Below are 21,430 nucleotides of genomic sequence, written 5' to 3'. Positions count from 1 at the left end.
TTGGTCAACTTCCTATAAAGCGGACATCCCTCTAAAGCGGACACTTTTTTTTGCACCAATGGTGTCCGCTTTAGAGGGATTCCACTGTAGTCCGTTTATTACACGTCATGCTTCGGAAATTGCGGGTTTGAGCATATTGAATCGTTTCGTAGTCCCTTTAATCAAAAATCAAAAATCAGATTTTTGGTTCAAATTAAATTTTAAAATGTTTTTCATAAACCAAAAATCAAAAAAGAGAAACAAAATTGAAAATCGAAAATAAAATCTTGAATTTTTTTTCTACTTTTCTTTCTATTTTATAATGCCATGAATCTACAGGTTGTTTTAACAAACCTTTGCAGTCCTGCGTACTGAGACTAATGTCTAATATTTAAAGGAAGTTCTGAGGCTGCGTTTCTCTTTACTACACAAGAAATTCCAGTCTGCTGTACCAAATTCGTCATCCATGTTGTTTATAAGTATTGCATCTCCTATACAATAGTCTCCTTTTAATCCTTTTTGGACAATCTTCACTTTGAACAACTCTCCCGGGAATACTGTTTATTTACTTCATATAATAAGGTTTGCTTACTTCACCTTATTCAGGCGGCTTAAATTTTTTTTTTAAAGAATCTGAAAATAAAATTTATAAAACAAAAATAAAATATTTAAGTTTGCATAGTATGCCGTAAATTCTCGGCTACTCTTTTGCCTCGCAATTAAGAAAAAGAAATTTACATGTATGCTACCGCAGTTGGTGATATTTGAAATGAAACAATGGAATACAGACTGTTGCAATTTGCAGGAAAGCCTCTATTGTGTCAATTACTATAGACAAAAGTTGATCAGCTTTCTTAATAACAAATCAATCTTTACAAATTTAAGAAAAATTATGTTACCAAATGAAATTGATATTACCAAATGAAAATTAAATTCGAGATAAAAAATTGCATCTAAAATATATTTTCGAAAACTATGCATGTCTAACGAAAACGAAGAATTGAAATAATTTAATTATTAAAAAACATAATGTTATAGTTTAGTTTAACGAACTTGGTGTATATATTTTTGTTAGTTTTGTTGACAATTTGGTTTGTACAGCATGGTTTTTTTTAGAATTTAGAAAAACATATTTTGATTCAGACGTGTTTTTATTTCATCGATTTCTAAGTTTTCACATTGGTTCACCGAGCCGGATTTATATTATGTTATATTATGCTTGAAAGTTATTACAAAGAATATTAAAAGTTTTGATTATTGCTACGAAAAGAAGATTATTTATTTAATAATACATATTACTAACACATATACAAAACAACCACGTGTTTGTTTTACTTTAAACAAAAATTTATCTGAAGAACATTTGATATTTATCACTATGGAAAGGAAGATAAAAATTAGAAACATTGCTGAAAATATGATTAGAAAAATATTTAGTGGCACTGTGAAAGAAATTTATGAAAACTATGAAGAACATAAATTTAATAGGTTGTTATCTTCGGAAAGAACAGTTACCACAAGGTTTCAAGCTTTGAAAAACTGAACCAGGATATAATGTGTTGATGAAAATGAGCTTGAAAATGAAACTGATCATGCAACAGAGTTTGAGTGATATTTTAATGAGGAACTGACAACATTGCATGAATTCATTAAATCAAAGAAAAAGAAAGAAGACAATGTGAGCATTCCTTCGACTTCTTTTTCTACAACCACAAATGTAAAATTAACTAAGACTTCGATGAAAAGGTTTAGTGGAGACCCCACAGCTTGGAGAAACTTCATTGACTCTTTTGAATGCACGGTCGATAAGAATGACAATATTTCAAACGTTTAAAAAATGAGTTATCTCATCAACTTTTTAACTGGGGAAGCCTCAAACTGTGTTAAAGGATTATCGTTATGTAACGACAACTATCAAATAGCGTTAGATTTATTAAAAGAGCGATATGGGACGGAAGCCCATCAGTGCCGTTAATTTTGCTTCACATATGTCACCTTAAGTGGAGCATAGAAATATTTTAATTTTTTTTGTATGCCTAACCTGGAATATAACACGGGCAATGAAATAAAAATGTTTCTGTGACTCACTTAATAATACCTAACAAGAGCAGAAAAAACTTCTACGCATGCTTTACTTATGAATTCATAACAAGAGCATCGGAAAAACGCATTTTCGCTGCCCCACTTAGACTGCAGCATTGCTACCATTATTGTTGTCAAGACCATGTGAAGTTTTTCATGACTGTTAATTGAAGGATTAACCGGATTTGATGTAAATAAACATGGCGACGGCGGTGCGGCTAGATACAAATGAAGATGTAAGACTTTCTTTTTTGTTTGCAAAGGATGTTTTTTCTGTAACCAGTGTGATATCCAAATAAATAATGGAATTAAATAATTTTTTCCTATACTCAGATTATAGATTATTTACGTAATAAAGGGTGCAATAAGGAGACTTTCCGACGAGTTCGAGAGTCCAAGGTAGCTATAGCTATTTTATGTTTTTATAGTTATTGTAGTTAGCTTGCTAGAGCTAGAAAACTAACTAGTGCCAAGTTAAAGCTTTTGTTATAGCATAGGTACTACTCACCTGGCTAAAAGCTTAAGTAATCAGTCATAAGAAAAAACATGTTTCCAAGAAGAATTTTGATGCTGAATTTAAATATGTTGGTCATTTTTGTTGAAAATAATCATGAAATTTCAAGCATGTAAATTTGAATCTAAGAATATAGGTTTTACTTATTTAGGTTAACAGCGAATCACTTCCACTTCTACGTATAGAAGATTTTACCTTCATGGGAATTGGTATTGCAGATGCTCGGCTACTATTAGTAAGAAGTAGTAACCATCTTAAAGAGACTGAATATAAAGACCTTATTTCAAAAGTTAGACAGGGTAGTAAGAAGGAAGTTACAAAAAGTAAAAAATGGACGAAAGAAACCATAACTGTGGATTTTTCTTGGGATCAATGGGAATGTGGAAAAAAGAATAATAAATTTGTAATGAGAAAGCTTCCTAATGGGGGAGGTGTTAGAAGAAAATAATTCCAGCGGCAAACAACACTTGCAGTGGTTTTTGAAACCATTGAAGAAGTATTTTTTCCTCAAGGTAAAAATAAAGAAGGGCCTTTGACATAGTTGGAATGCAGTTTTTGTGGAGCAGACTTGGCAAAAATTATCAATCTTAATGTAACTATTGATGAATATGTGAAAAAATGCCTTAAAGACATGCAAGTTTGTTGTTTTAAAAACAAAAAGGAAAAGTTGGCAAAAACTTCTAACATCAAATATTATTGATAGTCGAATAGATTCTGATGATTCTGATGATTTTTCAATCATGGATAAACAGTTGACCTTTAATTCAATATTGGATTGTAAAGAAAATCTAAACTCAACACCCAATTTAATGCAATTACCTGGTCACTCTGCAGCCAACCCAACTAAATTATCAAGTGATCAATCCACAATTGATTTAGAACACTCTCCTAACTTTTAAATTACTTTACATCCATTTCAAGAAATCAAAAAAGTATAATTAATGAAGAATCTCTCTCTGATATAATCACAACAGAAACAAATGATCAAAGGCAAAACTTGATAACAACACAGAATATTGAATTTCAAAATTCTTTTTTTGCAGACAAGACCAAAGAGAACAAAAAAAAATAACATGTAATGCAATAGTTAGTTCCAATAGAAGGTAGTTTACACGAGGACAGTGTTGTCGTAAACCACGTACAACTTGGTCGAGTAAAACCCCTCTTTAGCCGTACTACCTCATTTGAAGATGTTTATTACTAGGTAGGTTCTCTCAGTGTTGACCCACAGATTTTTACTCTCAACATTGGTAATGCTAGGAATGTAATTATGCCAACATCTCCTGTTGCTGTGGCAGAGAGACAGTTAGTAATGATGAATCCAACTGAGGTTAATGTAATAACCTTGCGAAAGTTAGATTCTAGACTTTCAAATGACTATGCTTATTCGTCAATACCACATATTCTCGAAAGTAGTGCTGGCTCATCTCAAGTATTAAATGAAATTTATATAATATGCCCAATTTGTAACACAAAGCAAGCAGCTGATCGCATAGCACAGCATGCTAATACTTGTGCTGATTATACATAACTTGAAATCTATGAAGAGCCAAGTAAAAATGAAAATAATGATATGAATGGCGTCAAAGATGCAGAGGAACTAATTAGGCCTGACACAAATTCACATGTTTTTTAAAAACGAAAATGACATTCTTGTGCAATTGAAGCTACTGCTAAATGGATGTCAAGTTGTTGATAAGGGAATTTCTTTAAGAGTTAGAAGACATCATAATTTTAAGGACTTCTGCAGTAGATTTTCCAAAAGTTGGATCCAAGAAAAAATTGGCAGTAACATTGTGGTTTCCTTTTATGGAAAAAGTGGAATTGACAAAGGTGGATTGCGAAGAGAGTTTTTTTCAGGTATTACAGTCAGTAAAATAGTTTCACTTAAAACTATATATAAACTATTTATTTATCGGTAGCTCAATAAAAGTCCCCCTACTCACAGCTACTATTCTGGTTCAGAAACAGACATTTTAATACAAATTAATCACGTGGATAAATCCACAGGTCCTTTGCAAACGACATAATAAAGAGCTGATACCACATATAATTTTCTTAATAGTTGCCTTAAACGAAATGAAAAATCAGTTATTTCTTGATACAAGTAACGGATTTGAACCCTCTTCAAACCTATATAGAGACCTAGCATCAGGCAACTTCAAGCTTGCAGGTCAGCTGATGGCTAGTTCAATATCCTTAAATTGACCTGCACCTAATTTCTTGGCCAAGCGGGTATTCAACTATATTGGTGGTGGGATAACCTTCATGTTAAATGGTGATGTGTCAATCAGTGATAACTCACCACATCGTAAATTCATTAAAGAGGTACATGTCATAATGAATGTAAATTGCATATACCATTCTATTTTAAAGCATTTTCTTATCATATTTTAGAAGTCTTAATTTGTTTAATTGCACAATGCACAATAATCTTAAATACAAATATAGAAATAATATGCACATCAAAATTCTTGTATTTAGCTTCAAGATGTAACAGAGGTTGACTCGTTACGAAAATTGCTATGCACGGATGATGGGTTGGATGTCCTGTCAAAAATTGGCTATCATGGCGTTTCTCAGTGTTCTAACATGGAAAGTAAAAATGCAGTTTTAAGGTAACATGTTATACTTACTAACAAGATTTGGTGGAATGTTTCCACTGTATCTGACTGCAAATTTCCTGTTTTATAATCTATTTAGAGCAATTTTAATGAAGGACAAGATGCCTATGACGTCTGTTCTAGATCAAATCTGTGAACGACTCCGTGCATATGGCTTACTCGACGTTATAAAAAAAACCCGGAAGTGTTCGAAGATGTCTTTAGTAACAGCAGTTTCTTAAAATGGACGTTCGAGAAATTTGAGGAATGTTCCGAACTTTAGTGAAGATGGGTCCTCCAAAAAAGTGTGGAAATAGATTGTTTTAAAGCATTTATGTATTTCATGGAATCTTTGTTTTATTAAGGTACAGTTTACTGTCAATAAAACAGATCTTAGACATTAATGGATAAAACGAATAACCTTGTTAATGTATGCGCAAACGTAAAAATAAATTTAATCAGAAATAAAAATTCAATCAGAAATAAAAACAAAATGAACATGATGCTCTTTTTTCAAATAATTATACGGAATAACCATATCACCTCACTAGTTAATACTTTTTATCTAATTTAGAATTGTATTGTTGAATTTTTTAGGTGACAGCCAAGGGGATGCATGTGCCGTTTTAAAGTTTGTTAGTGGCGTTGGTACTATACCTCCTCTTGGTCTTTCTTCTAACCTTATTATTACATTTAAGCACTGGTGTGTAAACTTGCCGAAATTGTGTCATTGCAAATCTACAGTATCGACGTGTAGCTTAAATTTGACTTTACCTGTGCATTACAACACGTTTGAAAGCATGAAAACAGCCGTGGAAGATTCTGTTTGAATGTCACAAGGCTTTAGCAAAATTTAAAAAATGTAGAAAATTATTTGTTTACTTGTTATGTTAAATTTTGTTTGAAGTACATATCCGAGGGAAATTATTATCTTAACTTTCTTGCAATGAAGGGAGCTAATGTTGCTTGTGTTTTCTGGAAAACATTTTAGTTTAAAATATAAGCTGCTTTCTTAATTTTTATTTTGTGGAAATACGCGAAAAGAAAAAGTCACTTTTTATTTTCGGTTATGGTCTTTTTATTTTGTTGTTTACATCGCTCGTTGTATATATTAAACAAGAGTTGTGTTATTAGAAATTAGTTTTTACATTTCCTTAGTTGGATTCTTTTCATATGCCTTCGATAAGAGCTAACAACGTATCGTACAACGCTCTAGCTTCCTGAAAATCTGCTGAAAATGATAAATTTTCATTTAGCATCAACTGTAAAGCCAATTTTTCAAATTCTTCACTGCATTGAAAAGTTTTTTTGGTGTTGTATACTGGATTAGCAGTGTAGCATCTTTATCAGAAACGGAAACTTTGTAAATCCTACTTCCGTAGAACTGAATAAATAAAACACGGTCGACCATTAGGACAGTGTTGATTCCGGTATGGTCTAATCCGATGAGTGTTGTGCAATACACGAAAGTCGTCCAACTCCTTTTGTACAATTTCGTTGAAACTAAACTTTAGAGCTTCCCTAAAAGTCGATGTATATATATGACATTTAAATATTGATGTAACTGTAAATATAACCTGTTTCAATAAAACAGCTTACCGATGAATCACATCACTTGACTCCCACGAACCATCACTGTCCATATCCTGTACAAAAAATTTATTTGTATAAAAGTTTAAAAACTAAAGTTACGTTATAACCACATAAAGCAATTACTTTAAAATAATTAAAATAATCCACCAGTCAATTTTGGTCTTTCTTAAATGCGACCACAAAGGCTCTATGCGCTAAAAAAGAGAGTTAAAATTACTCTGTGATAAATAAAAGCAACAAGGCTATTCTCTTTTCCAAAATATCATAAAACTTGCAGTTTACCTGGTTAGACGTTGATTTTCCAAACAAGACACTGTTCTCGCCGGCAAACGCGTCAGTGTAATTTCTTCTAAAAAACATTTGAATAGCAGCGATATTTAAGTTTTCATTTCCCCTGTCTGCTCGTATTATCCTGGAAGTACCTACATTAAAATAAATCAATCTTAAGATTTCGAATAAGACAGCGATTTTTCACTCATACATGTTTATACACACCTTTAAAATTTTTGACAGTGTTTACATAAAAAGCTGCTACCCCCTTCGGACAGTTATTAGTATCAGAGGTGTCTAACCAAATAATTTTCGTCGAGTAGTTAAAAAAGGAAATAACAAAAATTATTTATTTAAAAACCTATCTTTTGTTGTAAGCGCAGTACTACGTACGTACCCGTCAATGCATCCATGAATACAGAAACCAAAGGTTTCAACTTGTCATAGCCATCGATATGCCACACTTCATTTGGCACCTAAGTTACAAAAAATTTAAAAATTCGCTTGATGTTCGATCACTCAACTAAAATATGTCACTTAAAGCATACTTTGTATATGTATTTCCTTCTTTTTAACTTTTTCGCTTTTTTGAGCTGTACTCCTTCTGGATCTTTGACACTTTGGACTTCCTGTACTGTTTTTCTTGGAAGAAAGATTTAAAATTATAAAATAACATTGTGATATTTCAATAATGTTGACGTCATAACACCTACTTACCTGCTGACTTGGATGCTATACTGAACTTTCAATTTGTGATGCATATTTCGGTATCCCAAAAGTCCTCCACTATTCTCAATGTCATTCTAAACAGTTAGTAGGGCGATGGTCTACACAGGTTATGCGCATGCGAAGAAGAAAGCTGAAAACAAAAGAGACTTACCTCAATAACTGTACATATTTTGGTAAAGGTGCAATTTGATTCCCTTCCAAACAAGTTTTGTTCCCTTAAAATGCGTTTTAGCTGTCGCAAACTAAACAAAAAATTGGAATAACAGTGTGGGTTTTTATCCTTACAGCCCATATTTAAAAATACCTAGCCTAAACTAACCTCAACTTAATTGTCATATTCTGCACATAATTCTACCAATATTTCCTAATAAGAATACCCCCTCCCAAAAAAAGTGATTATTACTTCATTACCTAGAGAAAGAACGTAAATTTACATCAAAAGTATTAAGAAATAACAAAAACATTTGAAAAATTAAGAAATACTTACGTCTCTCCATTTTTTGAACCTTTCCTCCTTGATTAAATTATGTCAGCGCATGCGCACATTGAACACAGGCACGTGGCATTTAAAATTTGGTGCTTGCCTTGACTTCAAGTGGGGCAGGGAATTAAATTTGTTTTGCTGCTTGTGTTATGACTTCATAACTGGAGCAGTCATTTAAAATTTTGGCTGCCTGTGTTTTGTCCTCATAAGTGGGGCATATTACAGTTTAAGTATTTTTTTTTGCTTCACTTAGGGTGAGATATGTGAAGCAAAATTTATAGCACTAATGGGCTTTCGTAGGATGGGAATAAGCAAATTTTGATATCTAGCCACATGAACAAATTGTTAGAACTTGACACTGTTGTGAGCAGTACTGGTACAAATGATTTACGTTGTTTGTATGACCACGTGAACGCTCAAGTTAGGAGTTTAGTGTCTATTGGCTTGAGTGCAGCTGATTATGGTCCCATGCTTCTACTTGTTTTGATGTCTAAGTTAGCCAAAGAACTTAAGCTGATTATAACAAGGCAATTTGGCAAAAAATTTTGGGGTATAAACGTTATTCTCCAATCTTTGAAAATGAAATCGAAACACGTGAGAAATTAAACCTCACAAGCACAACAAACGAAGAGGGGGAATCCTCACCTTATTCAGCATCTTCTCTAAATGTTTCAGCACAATATAACAGAAAAACAATGGAACTCGTGCGCCACCTAACAATAGAACACATGGCTCTTTAAATTTATGCGTTTTCTGTGATAAACAACACAAGCCACAGAAATGTAGAATTGCGACAGTAGTAGAATCAATAAAAAACATTCTCAAAAACAGATGGTCGTTATTTTTTAAGCTTTCGACAGGGATATGTTGTACCAGATTGTTCTGCGAAAATGAAATGTTTTAAATGCGACAACAGCATAATGTTGCCATATGCCATTTATTAGATAGAAAAGAGGATGAATCGAGCGCAAATGCAGCGAACGTTAAAATTACGACTAAGGCTGTATTACTCCAAACTGTGGCTGCCCGTGTGCTTTCAACCGACAATAAGACTTCTGCGAATTTAAGAATTTTATTTGACTCAGGTTCCATGAACAGTTTTATAACTCCTTAAGGTAAGAAGTTGCTTAATTTTAAATCGGAACCACAGAGATTATCTATCAAGGCATTTGGACGTAGTCGCGTCACAAATAAACTTGACGTAGTTAAATTTTCTGTAAAATCAAAAAAAGGAGATTTGGAAATTCCTGTGTGCACCTTTATAAATGAAATTTGTCAACCTTTAGCAAATTAGGCGATTAATTTTGCACTAGAAAATTATCCACAAAATCAGGCGATGCTCCAACTGTTGATGGCTAGAGACACAAAAAACCAATGGATTATTGTTGGTTTTATAACGGACATTCTTGGCCTTGAAATTATTCTTTATTGTTCCCCAGTTGTTCTATTTTGCCATAATTTAATGCTGTTAAACTTAAACTCCGTAGACTTAAGGGTTGCAGGCTTATTTCATAGTCCCTATGCAAAAATTGTATTTCTTGTTTTGATTTCATTGATTTATCAATTTCAGTAAAAAGCAAAAGTTGTATTTTATAGAGTATTATTTTATAGATTTTACAGAGAATTTTTGCTCTACTATGTTAATATTTGTATATTTTAACTAGTTTTTATGGCAATGTATTTATTTTTACTATGTATATATCTGAAGTTTTTAAAAAAGTGAAAGCTTTACATTGAATTTCATTTTTTTTATCAGGATTCTTTTCTAATAACAATGTTAAAAAAAATATACAAATGATAAGATCTAAGTCAATAAAACAGGTCAGAACAGTGAATATATTTAGGCCAAATGTTGATATCTGGTGGATCACAATCGAAGTAACCAGATGTTATGTTTCCATATAAATAATGTAAATAATATAAATGTCCTGCAATTTTGCAACAAGGCACACACCAAGTGCATTTACCGACAGCACTCAAACAAACTTTAAGATTCTTTTTAAAATCAATGAACTTGAAAAATTCTACAACATCCCCAAAAACCAATTCCACAAAAACTCAACTTTACTCATACTTTACTCTTTTATTGAAATCAGTTTGTTGGGCTGTTAATCTAGGTCTTTTAAATGGTGCTTGAAGTTGCCTTCTCAAAGGGTAGGCTGGGTCTCCATATAAACAAAGTATACGTCCATCTGTACCATGCGAATGTTGCTGAAGTTGTCAAAGAAGACCAGACTGTGCCAGCATAGCAGAATCATGTCCTTTTCCTTCTACTGGTCCAAACAAATTCGCTATAAATCTATTTGTGATAACAACACTTTGGAATTTAATACTGTGAACACGTTTATGTCCATTATAAAGAATTCTTTGATTTTATCCAGGTAGACTAATTGGTCTCACCATACCGTCAACAAAACCTCAGCAAAAATCTAAAGCACCACCTTTATCATGAATGACATGAGCATATTATTCAAGAGATGCAGGAGACATCCATGGATGATTAAATCGTGGTAAAAGTCTGACATAGTTATTTCGAATATGGTTTAAAATGTTATAATTAGCCATTCACAAATCAGGAACTGATCTTCCAAAAATTGGTATCATGGATCCATATCTTACTGGGTATGCATATCGTCCCAAAAAATACACAAAGCTTAAATACCATCGAATTTCGATCTATTATAGCAAACTACTTTATCTGGTGTTTGAAAAAGTTCTTTCAAAAGATAAATGTCATTTTTCTTGAACCTGAAGTTAGCGATACATTCATTTTCATTTAGTTTATCCAAGTCAAAATCTGGATATCTCCAGTATTGAAAATCTGGGTTTCTTGATCTATTTAAGTCATATAATAACAAATATTCTTCACCATCTAAAATGTTATCATAGTAACCGAATAGAAGGGCTTCTCTAATCTCTCTAAAAACTGGCATTATGATGCATTAGGTGAATCGAATATCGAATTCTGCCATAATTGTTTATGTTTTTTGCGTACATATTTTTGACGGAGAGTAGTTGTTTGAAGGCAGTATTCAATTACGACCGCCTCCGTCTATTCACCGCTGTCGCTGCTTAAGCTCCCTATTTAACCAAGTGGTCAACACCAATTTGGTCCACGTATGAGCGAGCTGTATAGTATCCCATATTAAGGAAGCACTGTAAGCAATAATTGCAATACGAAAACATAACTATGGAAGATTAAAAACGTTAACATCACTAACTTTATTAGCTACCTTTAGCAACGTAATTTTACAAATAACGTAAAACATCAGTTTTTTGGTACGGTGAACGAACGTAATCTATTTGCCATGTCAAACTGCCAAGTTAAGAGTTCACATAATTTTTTAAATTATCGCGTATACGAATAGCATCAGCGATGTAACAGCACCCCCTAATCTTTTTTTAACTTTTGAAAACAGCAACTATTATCCTCGGTTTCAATGATTGATATCCATTGACCAGGCTTAATTCTATCATTGCCGTCTTCCGAGTCAATGAGTCCTTGTGGCGAGTAAAAAGCATTGTCTTTTTGTCGTAGGTATTTGTGTAAATCTAAGCATGCTATGACATACTTCTCGGCATTTTCAACAGTTAAACTAATGGGTCTCTACCTGAAGCAAAAGATACCAAATGCACTTTCTATCGTCCTCCTTGCATGGGAGTGCCGATAGTTGTAAACTTTCAAATCATCAGTAGATAATGGGCCGGGAAAGGGTCTCATAAGCCATTTTTTAAGAGGGAATATTTCATCCACTAAAAGGTATAACGGTAAAGGCTCATTAAACCCTTCGTGTGGTTTACTTTCACGCAGATTGGAAAGCTCATCTTCAAACATTTGACGTATCTGGTAGTGTAAAGGTACGCCACTATCGTTGTTACTGCTACATTGTACGACATTTGACGTATCTGGTAGTGTAAAGGTACGCCACTATCGTTGTTACTGCTACATTGCCCGACTTCAAACATAGTACAGCAATAGTTAACGTCGCAAACTGCGAGCAGGTCGAGGCTAAAAACTCCTCTGTAATTGAAATATTGCGATCCCGTAAGCTTTGGACACTTAATTCGGACGTGCTTGCCGTCAATAGCACCGATAACGTGTGACATATTCCATCTATTTTCGAAAATTGTTGCAATTTTCAGCCAGTCATCGCATTTATTGGCCGAGTTAAATAGTGTGAAAGTGCTTCGTAAATCGCGTCGCATGTTTCTGTTACGATTTGTGACAACGTTGATTTACCAATACAAAATGGGTACGCAATCGACCGCTGAGCATCCTCGCCTGCCAGATATCATTTTTGGGAGGACAAACTCCACTTAGAAAATCTTTAAATCTTTCTGGGAACATTTTAATGTACCTTTAATGAGAAAAAGGTAATAAGAATGCAAGGTAATAAAAATGCAAGTCAATTCTAAATTACTGTTTGTGTAATAAAGCTGGAGTAAATTTGACAGACTACCTAAAAAAATATTCTCCGTCACTTAATTTAATTTTTTTGAACAGTTGATGATAATTTCCCAAGCGTTCTCTTTTTTGTCAAAGATACCTCTCACCCATTTTCTTTTCTTTTTCACAGCTTTGTTTTCACCTTCTTGTCGTCTTTTACGTGAACGAAAAACAAGCACTACTTCTAAACCAATATTCTCCATTTTGCTTCTAGTTCTTTTGCAAATTTATGAATTCTGTTCTTCGTGTGAACGCCAGCAGGTACTTATAACAAATGTACTCAAAGACTTATCATAAAGTTATTTGACTAGAATTTCATAACTTTAAGACCCGTGTGAACCAAAGATACATAAATCTGAACGCAGAGAGAATGGTGAGCCACAGCAAAAGGAGACAAACAGTCAAAATAAATGTATGCTGTTGGAGAAGATGTAGCAGTGAAAGTTCCTAAAATAGATCGAAAGAAGATTGATGCCAGACGTATTCAAGCAGTGGTGGTTAAAATTAGACAACGTGAACCAGCCTGCACGTATAAACTTGCGTGTTCGGTACAATTGATGGATACTATACTGCCTCAGATTTATTACCCTACCCTGGCAAGGTTTCAATTGCTAATGAAGATTACCTTATTCGTTGCGTGAATCAGCTAAAAAGCACTCCGTTAGGGTTAGGGTTTGGAATAATTAAATGAAAACTGCAACTTTTGCAATTTTTTTATGGAATATACAATGTCATCTTCGTGTTCCAGTTCACACTGTCAGCTTCAGACTCTAAACGTGATACCAGCTGTTACCTGACGTGATTGTAAAAATGAAGCAATGATCAAAAATGTAATCAAGGATTGGATTTGTGCATGATGGTCGTGCCATATAACAGAAAACTACAGAAATCTCAAATTGTTTTTATTTTGCTTTTATATTTTGAGCATTTTTGTATTTATTTTGATGTACACTTCAAACTTTTGTGACTAAGTACAAGTTCCACAAACCAGCAACCCGTAGTTCTGCTTGATTTTTAGGTTGAACGAAGTGACATAGTGTACTGAACGCAAACCTATAATGAGAAGCAATTTAAGTTTGGTTTGCCAAGATTATTTAAATTATCTCAGTTGAAAATATTGAGTTCTCTCAAGCAGAAAATTACCAAAAAGAGATACTTCTACTTAATGGACAACGGTAACGTTACTTTGTTCCTGAATTATGATTTGGTCGAATGAAGTTAAGTTTGCCTATTGTTTAGCTTTACCTATCAGCACTAGAATTTCAATGGCATATTCTCTTTTTAAGGTGCTTTAAACATTAAACATACTCGAAAAAAACACTGAGATACATTATATGCTACTTCAGACTGATGCATTTGGAAACAAGGTTACACAACTCACTGCGAAGCCAGCATTATACAGCAATTTTGAGACAAAGTGATAACATCCTATATTACGACGGTTTGAAAGGACGTCCACATACACCCCACGGATTTAAAGTCGTATGAACTACCACAGCATTCTTTATATTCTTTATATATGTTTACCATGTACAACAGAATCCGATTAAGTAGGGTACAGTCATTAAAAAAGATCCACTTTACCCGGGTTATCATTTGACACTGTCCGCTGTACTAATGTGCGTTAATCCTATTTTATTATTGTTGTACAAAAAAGGTAAAAAAGTAGCTGATTATTGCATTTGTTACCACCCTATGTCTGTCTTTACACAAACGCAATGTTTTGTTCACTTTAGTCTTAAAATAAATTCGATAAACATAGGGTGATGCGTTTTATTAACCTTATCGTAGTAGAGCTTATATACCTTTATCCATTGAAATTTGCCTGTGCAAAAATTCCCGAAACAGTCATTCCGTAAAAATCTTCGTGAAATTACTAGAAATGACTTATTGGCTAAAATTAATCTTCACAACAGGTTTAAATTTTGTAGTTGATAAAAATAATGATCAAACTCTGTGATATGAGCAAATTAAATTAAATGTAACCTTATCCCAATAAATAGGCCCGAAATTATAACTAATCGTAAATTCGACAAAATAATTCCTCGCAAAAAATCATAAAATAGTTTATTTGCGATAATTGATATTCACGAAATGTTTATTTATGAACCTCGTTAAACTTCTGTATTTAGCTTTAAAAACCAACTGGTGGCCTTCCGGTAAAGCGTTTGGCTTTAGTGCGAAAGGTCTTGGGTTCTACCCGACCAAGTCATCCCAGAGACTATAAAAGTGTGAATCGATCCTTTCTACTTAACGTTCAGCATGAGAATAGGATTGTTATTTTAGGCAGTTGTCTAGTTAAGCTGTTGTTGTGCTTGCACGCCTTCTGTAGCTCAAATAGAAGCTTTAAATCCACTATGATCCCCTTCGCAGGACTCTCATTGATAGCAGTACCAAAGCAACTGAAGATGATGATGATGATGATGATGATGATAATGATGATAATGATGATGATGATGAGGAGGATGAGGATGATGATGATGATGAGGAGGAGGAGGAGGAGGAGAAGGAGGATGGTGATGATGATGATGATGATGATGATGATGATGATGATGATGATGATGATGATGATACATCGCAAAATACATCGCAATTTATGAATTTGTAACTTTGACCCCGCAAAAATTGTAGCAATCATTTATTATGTTGTCCCAAAGAGAAGATGTGCGTGAGATATTACTTTATTTAGTGTATTTGTTTTTGCCGTTTGTTATTGTTAATTTTTATTAGCTATCACATTTTCTGCTTATTGTGATTTTCTAAAAGAAGCTTCTAGTTTGTTTTGACTGAAGAATATATAAATGTCAACTATCATTTTAGATTAGTAGGGATTAGCATATTGCTAGCTAGCTAGCTAGTTATTGTTGTATACATTTGAAATAAGGAAGGTAGCTAAGCATGGTTGATTTTTCAATAGCATGCAAATTGTTGCACTATAACTAAATGTCTGAAATAATGTGTAGCATATACTATCCTAATTACGTGATTATATTATATTAGAAAAACAGAGGTAAGGATCTAGCAGCTTGCTCACCACATAAATTTATGGTTTTTATTATAAGCAATCCTCTAAAAGAACTTCAAAAAATGCAGGTGAACAAGGTAGGTGTTAGCGCAAAAAGAAATCAGCTGAAACGTACTAGTTCCATGATTTACATCTTTTTCGTGTTGTTTTTATTTACATCGCAAAATACATCGCTTTTTTGAATTCTTGACATTTCTAACTGTATTTTATTTCATTTGTGTCAGCTGAAAAATGATCCGTGATGAAAACATTTTCGTTTGGTCCGATATGTTCCACAATTTGATATACGCGTGCAACCGCTCTACGGAAGGATTTACACCGTTGTTATTGGATATTTTTGTTCATTTATCATTTGGCAATTTTAACTCAAAGACGATTTTTTTAGTGGTAGGTATATTATTTTAAATTTTTAAGGTAGCCTGAAAATCCCAGCAAAGTTATTGAAGGGTTGTTTGAGAACAACTTGCACTAGAAAACGAAAAATGGTTATTAGAATGCTGCAACATATATCCTGAAATTCCGACTTCTGTAGAAATTCGAACGTTGGGAGGATGTGAGATGAAATATTTAAGTTATGTACTAACTTTTCACTAAGTTTTATCAAATGCGGATTAAAATTTGCCCAAAATTTGGAATAAAAAAGTTACATTAGTCCGACATGTTCCACCATTTGATATCCATTGTTTATATACGCCATGTTGTCATTTAAGCGTCTTGTCGGAATGATTGTTTTAGTATGGCGTGCCAACAATTTATGAATTTGTAACTTTGACCCCGCAAAAATTGTAGCAATCATTTATTATGTTGTTCCCAAAGAGAAGATGTGCGTGAGATATTACTTTATTTAGTGTATTTGTTTTTGCCGTTTGTTATTGTTAATTTTTATTAGCTATCACATTTCCTGCTTATTGTGATTTTCTAAAAGAAGCTTCTAGTTTGTTTTGACTGAAGAATATATAAATGTCAACTATCATTTTAGATTAGTAGGGATTAGCATATTGCTAGCTAGCTAGCTAGTTATTGTTGTATACATTTGAAATAAGGAAGGTAGCTAAGCATGGTTGATTTGTTGGTAGCATGCAAATTGTTGCACTATAACTAAATGTCTTAAATAATGTGTAGCATATACCATCCTAATTACGTGATTATATTATATTAGAAAAACAGAGGCAAGGATCTAGCAGCTTGCTCACCACATAATAAAAGCGCAAAAAGAAATCAGCTGAAACGCACTAGTTCCATGATTTGCGTCTTTTTCGTGTTGTTTTTATTTCCCTGGAATTATTTTATGATTAACATGGTTGCAATAATTGCAGACTTGTCTCAGTTGTTGCTAGTACCTGCCTCAAACATCGCCATTTACCTTTTTCAGTTACTCAAAAAAAAAGAGATGTAGTATATATATACATATAGCTAGCAATATATTAGGAAACTTGTGAAGCAAATTACCAGAGATGACAAACGTCGTATAAATTTTTTGTCTAAATAATTTTTACCAACCTGTCTAGTTTCATACTTAGTAATACTCAATATCGCTCAAAAATTTGTCTATTGTCTAGTCTGTAAAGTGCACAAGTTTCGGTACCGGTAAAAATGGCAAAATGTTATCCTGACGTAAGGCTCAGAATATCATGTCATAGGTCGTACCCTTTTTGGATTAGTAGCCAAACACAACCAGTCAGTTTTATATAAGATTTTTGAAGAAACACAAAAAGAAAGTATAAAGTTCGGTGGAATGGGTTAATTTCAAACTAAACAAACTTTCCTGATCACAACCATGAAGGTTGGTAGCTAAAATATTAAAAGAAATTACTTTAACATTTATAAACATGCGGCTAAAAACACTACAACTTCAGTTTTAACTGCCTTGGAAGTGTTTTTTTTACATAATTCTTAGTGTATTAGAGGGACTAAATACAAATTTTTTTATCAAAATAAATCAAATTAATGTAATTTGACTGTGTTACCAGACTCTTGAGTCATTACCACGTACAAATATGGGTACTAGAATTTTGTACTAAGTATGTCAAGTTGGACAGCTTTTGGTTTCACAAGCTGATTTTCTTGTTATATTGTATAAAACTACTTAGGGACTGTCTCCACAATTGTTTCCAGGGTTCCTTCTAAAAATCGAAAAACCTCAATGACTTTTTGTGAAAACTCTTACATTTTTATCTATTTGTGAAAATTGTAATTGATTGTTGTGGAATATCTATATTCTGCATCAGTTTTTTGTGGAATATAGGTACAAAATATCTTCCGCATCAACTAATGGAGAAATCAAATCGGGTATCCCATTTGTATCCCTTGTTCAATTCCTTTGGCATTCTTGATTTTATATAAAATGAAATGAGACAAATGAGAAAAGTTTGTATTGGAATTAATTTGTGAAGCCTGTAAGAGTTGTTTTGTCTGTCTTGTCTAATACCTAAATTAATAATTTGAATTTGGGAACTTAAAGAATAACACCCTTTATGCAAAGCAGATTTATTTTTAAAAACTAGGAATTAACAACGTATATTAACTAAATGTTTAGCAGGTGGTTGAAAATAGTATATGTATGATGATAATTGCATTTGTATAGTCATACATGCAGACACGTTTGAATAAATAAAATGTTTCATATAAAATGTGTTTTTATAAGAAATGCTAAAAGATTATTTATCAAAATATAATTTTTAAGAACAGTTTTATTAAGTTTTCACTTGCTTCTATCGTTAGGACAACCATCTTGTTTCTCTTTCTCTTCAGCTTCTGTAATATCACCCTCATGGCACTTCTGAAAGAGAACTTATTTGAGCATTGAAAACCTGAACCATTGTAAAGTACAATACATTTTTTATGATCCTGTTCTTAGCTTTAAAAGAACAGCAGCAAACTAAGGGTACAAATACAGAATATTAAGCAATCCAATGCTGAAACTTGAATAATCTAATAAGCAATCCCCAATACTCTCAAAACAAAAGTTTTAAACAAATAATTTTAGGTGATTGTCAGGCTGAAATCGGTTAACAACCAAACCGGTTTACAAAAATCGAATACAGATTGAAACTCAATCTTTCATACATTTTTAATTCTGTTTTGACTCCTCTAATTTCAGCAAAGACGTGATCTTCTGTTAATTTGTATATGCCTGTACAGCTGATGAAAAAAGTGTTACTGAAAGTTTATGCTATATAGATCTAAATACTAAAGATAAGGAGTAGTAGTTAGAGATTATGTTAGTGAGTATTTATTATAAAGCGGAAAAGCCAGGTGTACTTTTTCGCATTGTTTCCCGTCACATTATATGCTTAGATTCTAGTTAAGAAAAATAACGTTGATATTTTCATCGTGTTTGAAATCATTAGAAACTTCTTTTTGTTTCTTGATATTTTTTTTTTTTAAAAAAAATTATTTCCTAATTCTAGTTAATATTTCTTTCCCTTTTTAATAATTGAGGGTAATCTTATAAAAAGATCAACGTGAATGTTGGGAGTGTAATAAGTTAAAAAAAAGATAAAAACACTTTACTTTGTTTCGCGAAAAACATTTTAAGGCCAGAATAGCAAAAATAAGATCTGCAAAATGTTCTCATCTTTAACGCCGTAAGCTAGCCATTGTTAATCTTGTATTTCTTCTTCTCCCAATTGAAGATGTTTTTACCTGAAGTATATATACATTGTTATCCTTATCATCAAATATATTAAATAGTCTAAAAAATCGAAATTATTAAAAACGAATTCGCTGTCAAGTTATCTATTAAAAAATGAACTAGATGGTAATTTGAAGAAAGAATAACTAAATCTATGGTGTTTGGTATTGCAACATGATAACGAATTGTATCTCGTACATCAAGCCATCAAAATTAACTCAATGCGACTTATAAATATTTCCGCACGGTTGCATAGACTAAAACTTTAGCATGGGTAAGAACTTGCACCTAATATATAAGAAAATAAAGCAAGAAAGTATCGAAAATACGATTATTGCAAGCATCTAGATCCTGCTTAAGGAAGGAAGAAGTGTCATTTTACCAACGTTAGATTGTGTTAAAATTTAACAGTCTCTGAAATTTTGAGACTTTAGGCAATTTTTTGCAGTAATTTTTTTTATTTAATTTTTGAATTAATTCTAATGGTGGATACTATATATATGTTTTGATGTATGTACCAGCATTGTTTTTTTGTGCCATGCTAAAATTGAAAACAATAGAAATGCTAAAAAAATAGATGACGAGGCAAATGGACCGTGTGCAATTGTAGTTAGGTGAATACGTTATTGTTACTAATTTTTATGGGTATTAATTTTGACGCACTTGTGCCAAAAAAAATTATTTGCACGCACAATTTAGTACAGAAGCAACAGGCAAAATGATTTGGGTGAAAAGTACTACGCGCAAAAAAACATATATATGCCTTTTCAAGAAAGAAAAGGTATATACATGTGTATTTCGCTAAAAATTCAGAAAATTAGTACCAATAATGTTTTACTACAATTATGTTTGTTTTACATGTAAGGTTGGTACTTGTGCAAAAGCACAAAGGTCCAGAACAAAATATTAATTTTTAAAGATATTTAGCTGTAAATTATATGCGTCATTAATGCGTCACTCGGATTTTGCATGTGTTTAACTGTAAAATGTATGCGTCATATGCGTCACAACATTTTTTTTAAGATCTATATACTATTCATTTAGAAATTTTGATGTGACGCATTAAATTCTTTCACAGCATAGTACTATATAGCTCTGATTAAGTTTGAGTCAATTTGGACAAGTCTGACGAAAGTCTTTTTATTATACACTTTTACATCATTTTGAATATGCTTAAATCTTTGGCATTTGATGCAGGTGCTTACTGTTGATGAATTTAGGAATCGGTTTTTCGGGAGACTACATTTGCTGGCGAGCGTAAACGTACGAAACCTCGCGCATACCAAATGCCTATCGCGAGTACGCCAACTCCCGTTCCTATTACATTAATACACATTAGCGATGGTTGAACTTGACTTAGGTTGATCACTTGATAAAATAATTTCGCTCTGGTTCTTTCGTAAGTTCTCCTTGTTCTTACGTTTCCATTCAGCAAGTTTCTTACCAGTAGCAAATCGGCCTTCATTTTTCTTGGTTATAAGTTCTTGCTTCTCGCTTATTTACCTCTATAAAATTCACTCGTATCGTTGTATTGTTGTATTCTTATAGATTCTTATATAGATAATTTTAGATGTTACTTTTAGTGTGAACAGTCTTCGCAGATATATTTTTCATATTTGACACAGTAGTTGACTGTACGTTTGTTTGTCCACTTTCCAGTCTGTGCATGTAATTTGTAAGCACACATACAGCATTTTCTCCTTGGGCTTTTCTTTGATGCATAATAATGCTTTCCAGTCAATCTTGTAGAAGGCAGAACATCAACCTTTGATGCAGTTTTTATGTGGCTCGGGCGACCTGCATTGTCGACAAAGCTTTCATGTTTCTCGTCCAGGAATGGCTGAACCAATTGATGAATCAGCATTTCACGATATTTATGATGTTGCCGTTGTTTCGTTTGGAACTCAGGGATTTTTTTGAAAAATAAAATCATGCTATTCAATATGGCAATTTCAAAAAGTCTGAAAAATACTTTTTTCCACCATTTTCTCGCTTTTTGATTCAAACCATAATAGGATAATCCAATTTGTCGACACCACCCATATTGTTATTACACGCCTTGTTCATGAC

The 21,430-nt window shown here is 32.9% G+C and overlaps 1 protein-coding gene and 1 long non-coding RNA gene across 2 annotated transcripts; one reads left to right on the top strand and one right to left on the bottom strand.

Moving 5' to 3' along the window:
- The first annotated feature begins 374 nt into the window (after positions 1–374).
- On the top strand, positions 375–6,551 carry LOC130613612 (uncharacterized). The gene is made up of 4 exons (XM_057434931.1): positions 375–2,297; positions 5,060–5,193; positions 5,279–5,418; positions 5,776–6,551. Exons 1-4 carry the CDS (start codon positions 2,262–2,264, stop codon positions 6,006–6,008), a joined length of 543 nt encoding a protein of 180 aa, XP_057290914.1. The 5' UTR covers positions 375–2,261; the 3' UTR covers positions 6,009–6,551.
- A 14-nt stretch (positions 6,552–6,565) lies between these two features.
- LOC130614541 (uncharacterized) lies at positions 6,566–7,205 on the bottom strand. Its single transcript, XR_008975901.1, has 4 exons — positions 7,054–7,205; positions 6,895–6,965; positions 6,778–6,824; positions 6,566–6,699 (listed from the first exon to the last, which is right to left on the bottom strand). It is a non-coding gene; the product is annotated as an uncharacterized LOC130614541 (long non-coding RNA).
- Between the last annotated feature and the right edge of the window lie 14,225 nt (positions 7,206–21,430).

Source organism: Hydractinia symbiolongicarpus, chromosome 11 (assembly GCF_029227915.1).
Source record: "Hydractinia symbiolongicarpus strain clone_291-10 chromosome 11, HSymV2.1, whole genome shotgun sequence".
Lineage (NCBI taxonomy): Eukaryota > Metazoa > Cnidaria > Hydrozoa > Anthoathecata > Hydractiniidae > Hydractinia > Hydractinia symbiolongicarpus.
This window is presented reverse-complemented; position numbering and strand designations above follow the sequence as displayed.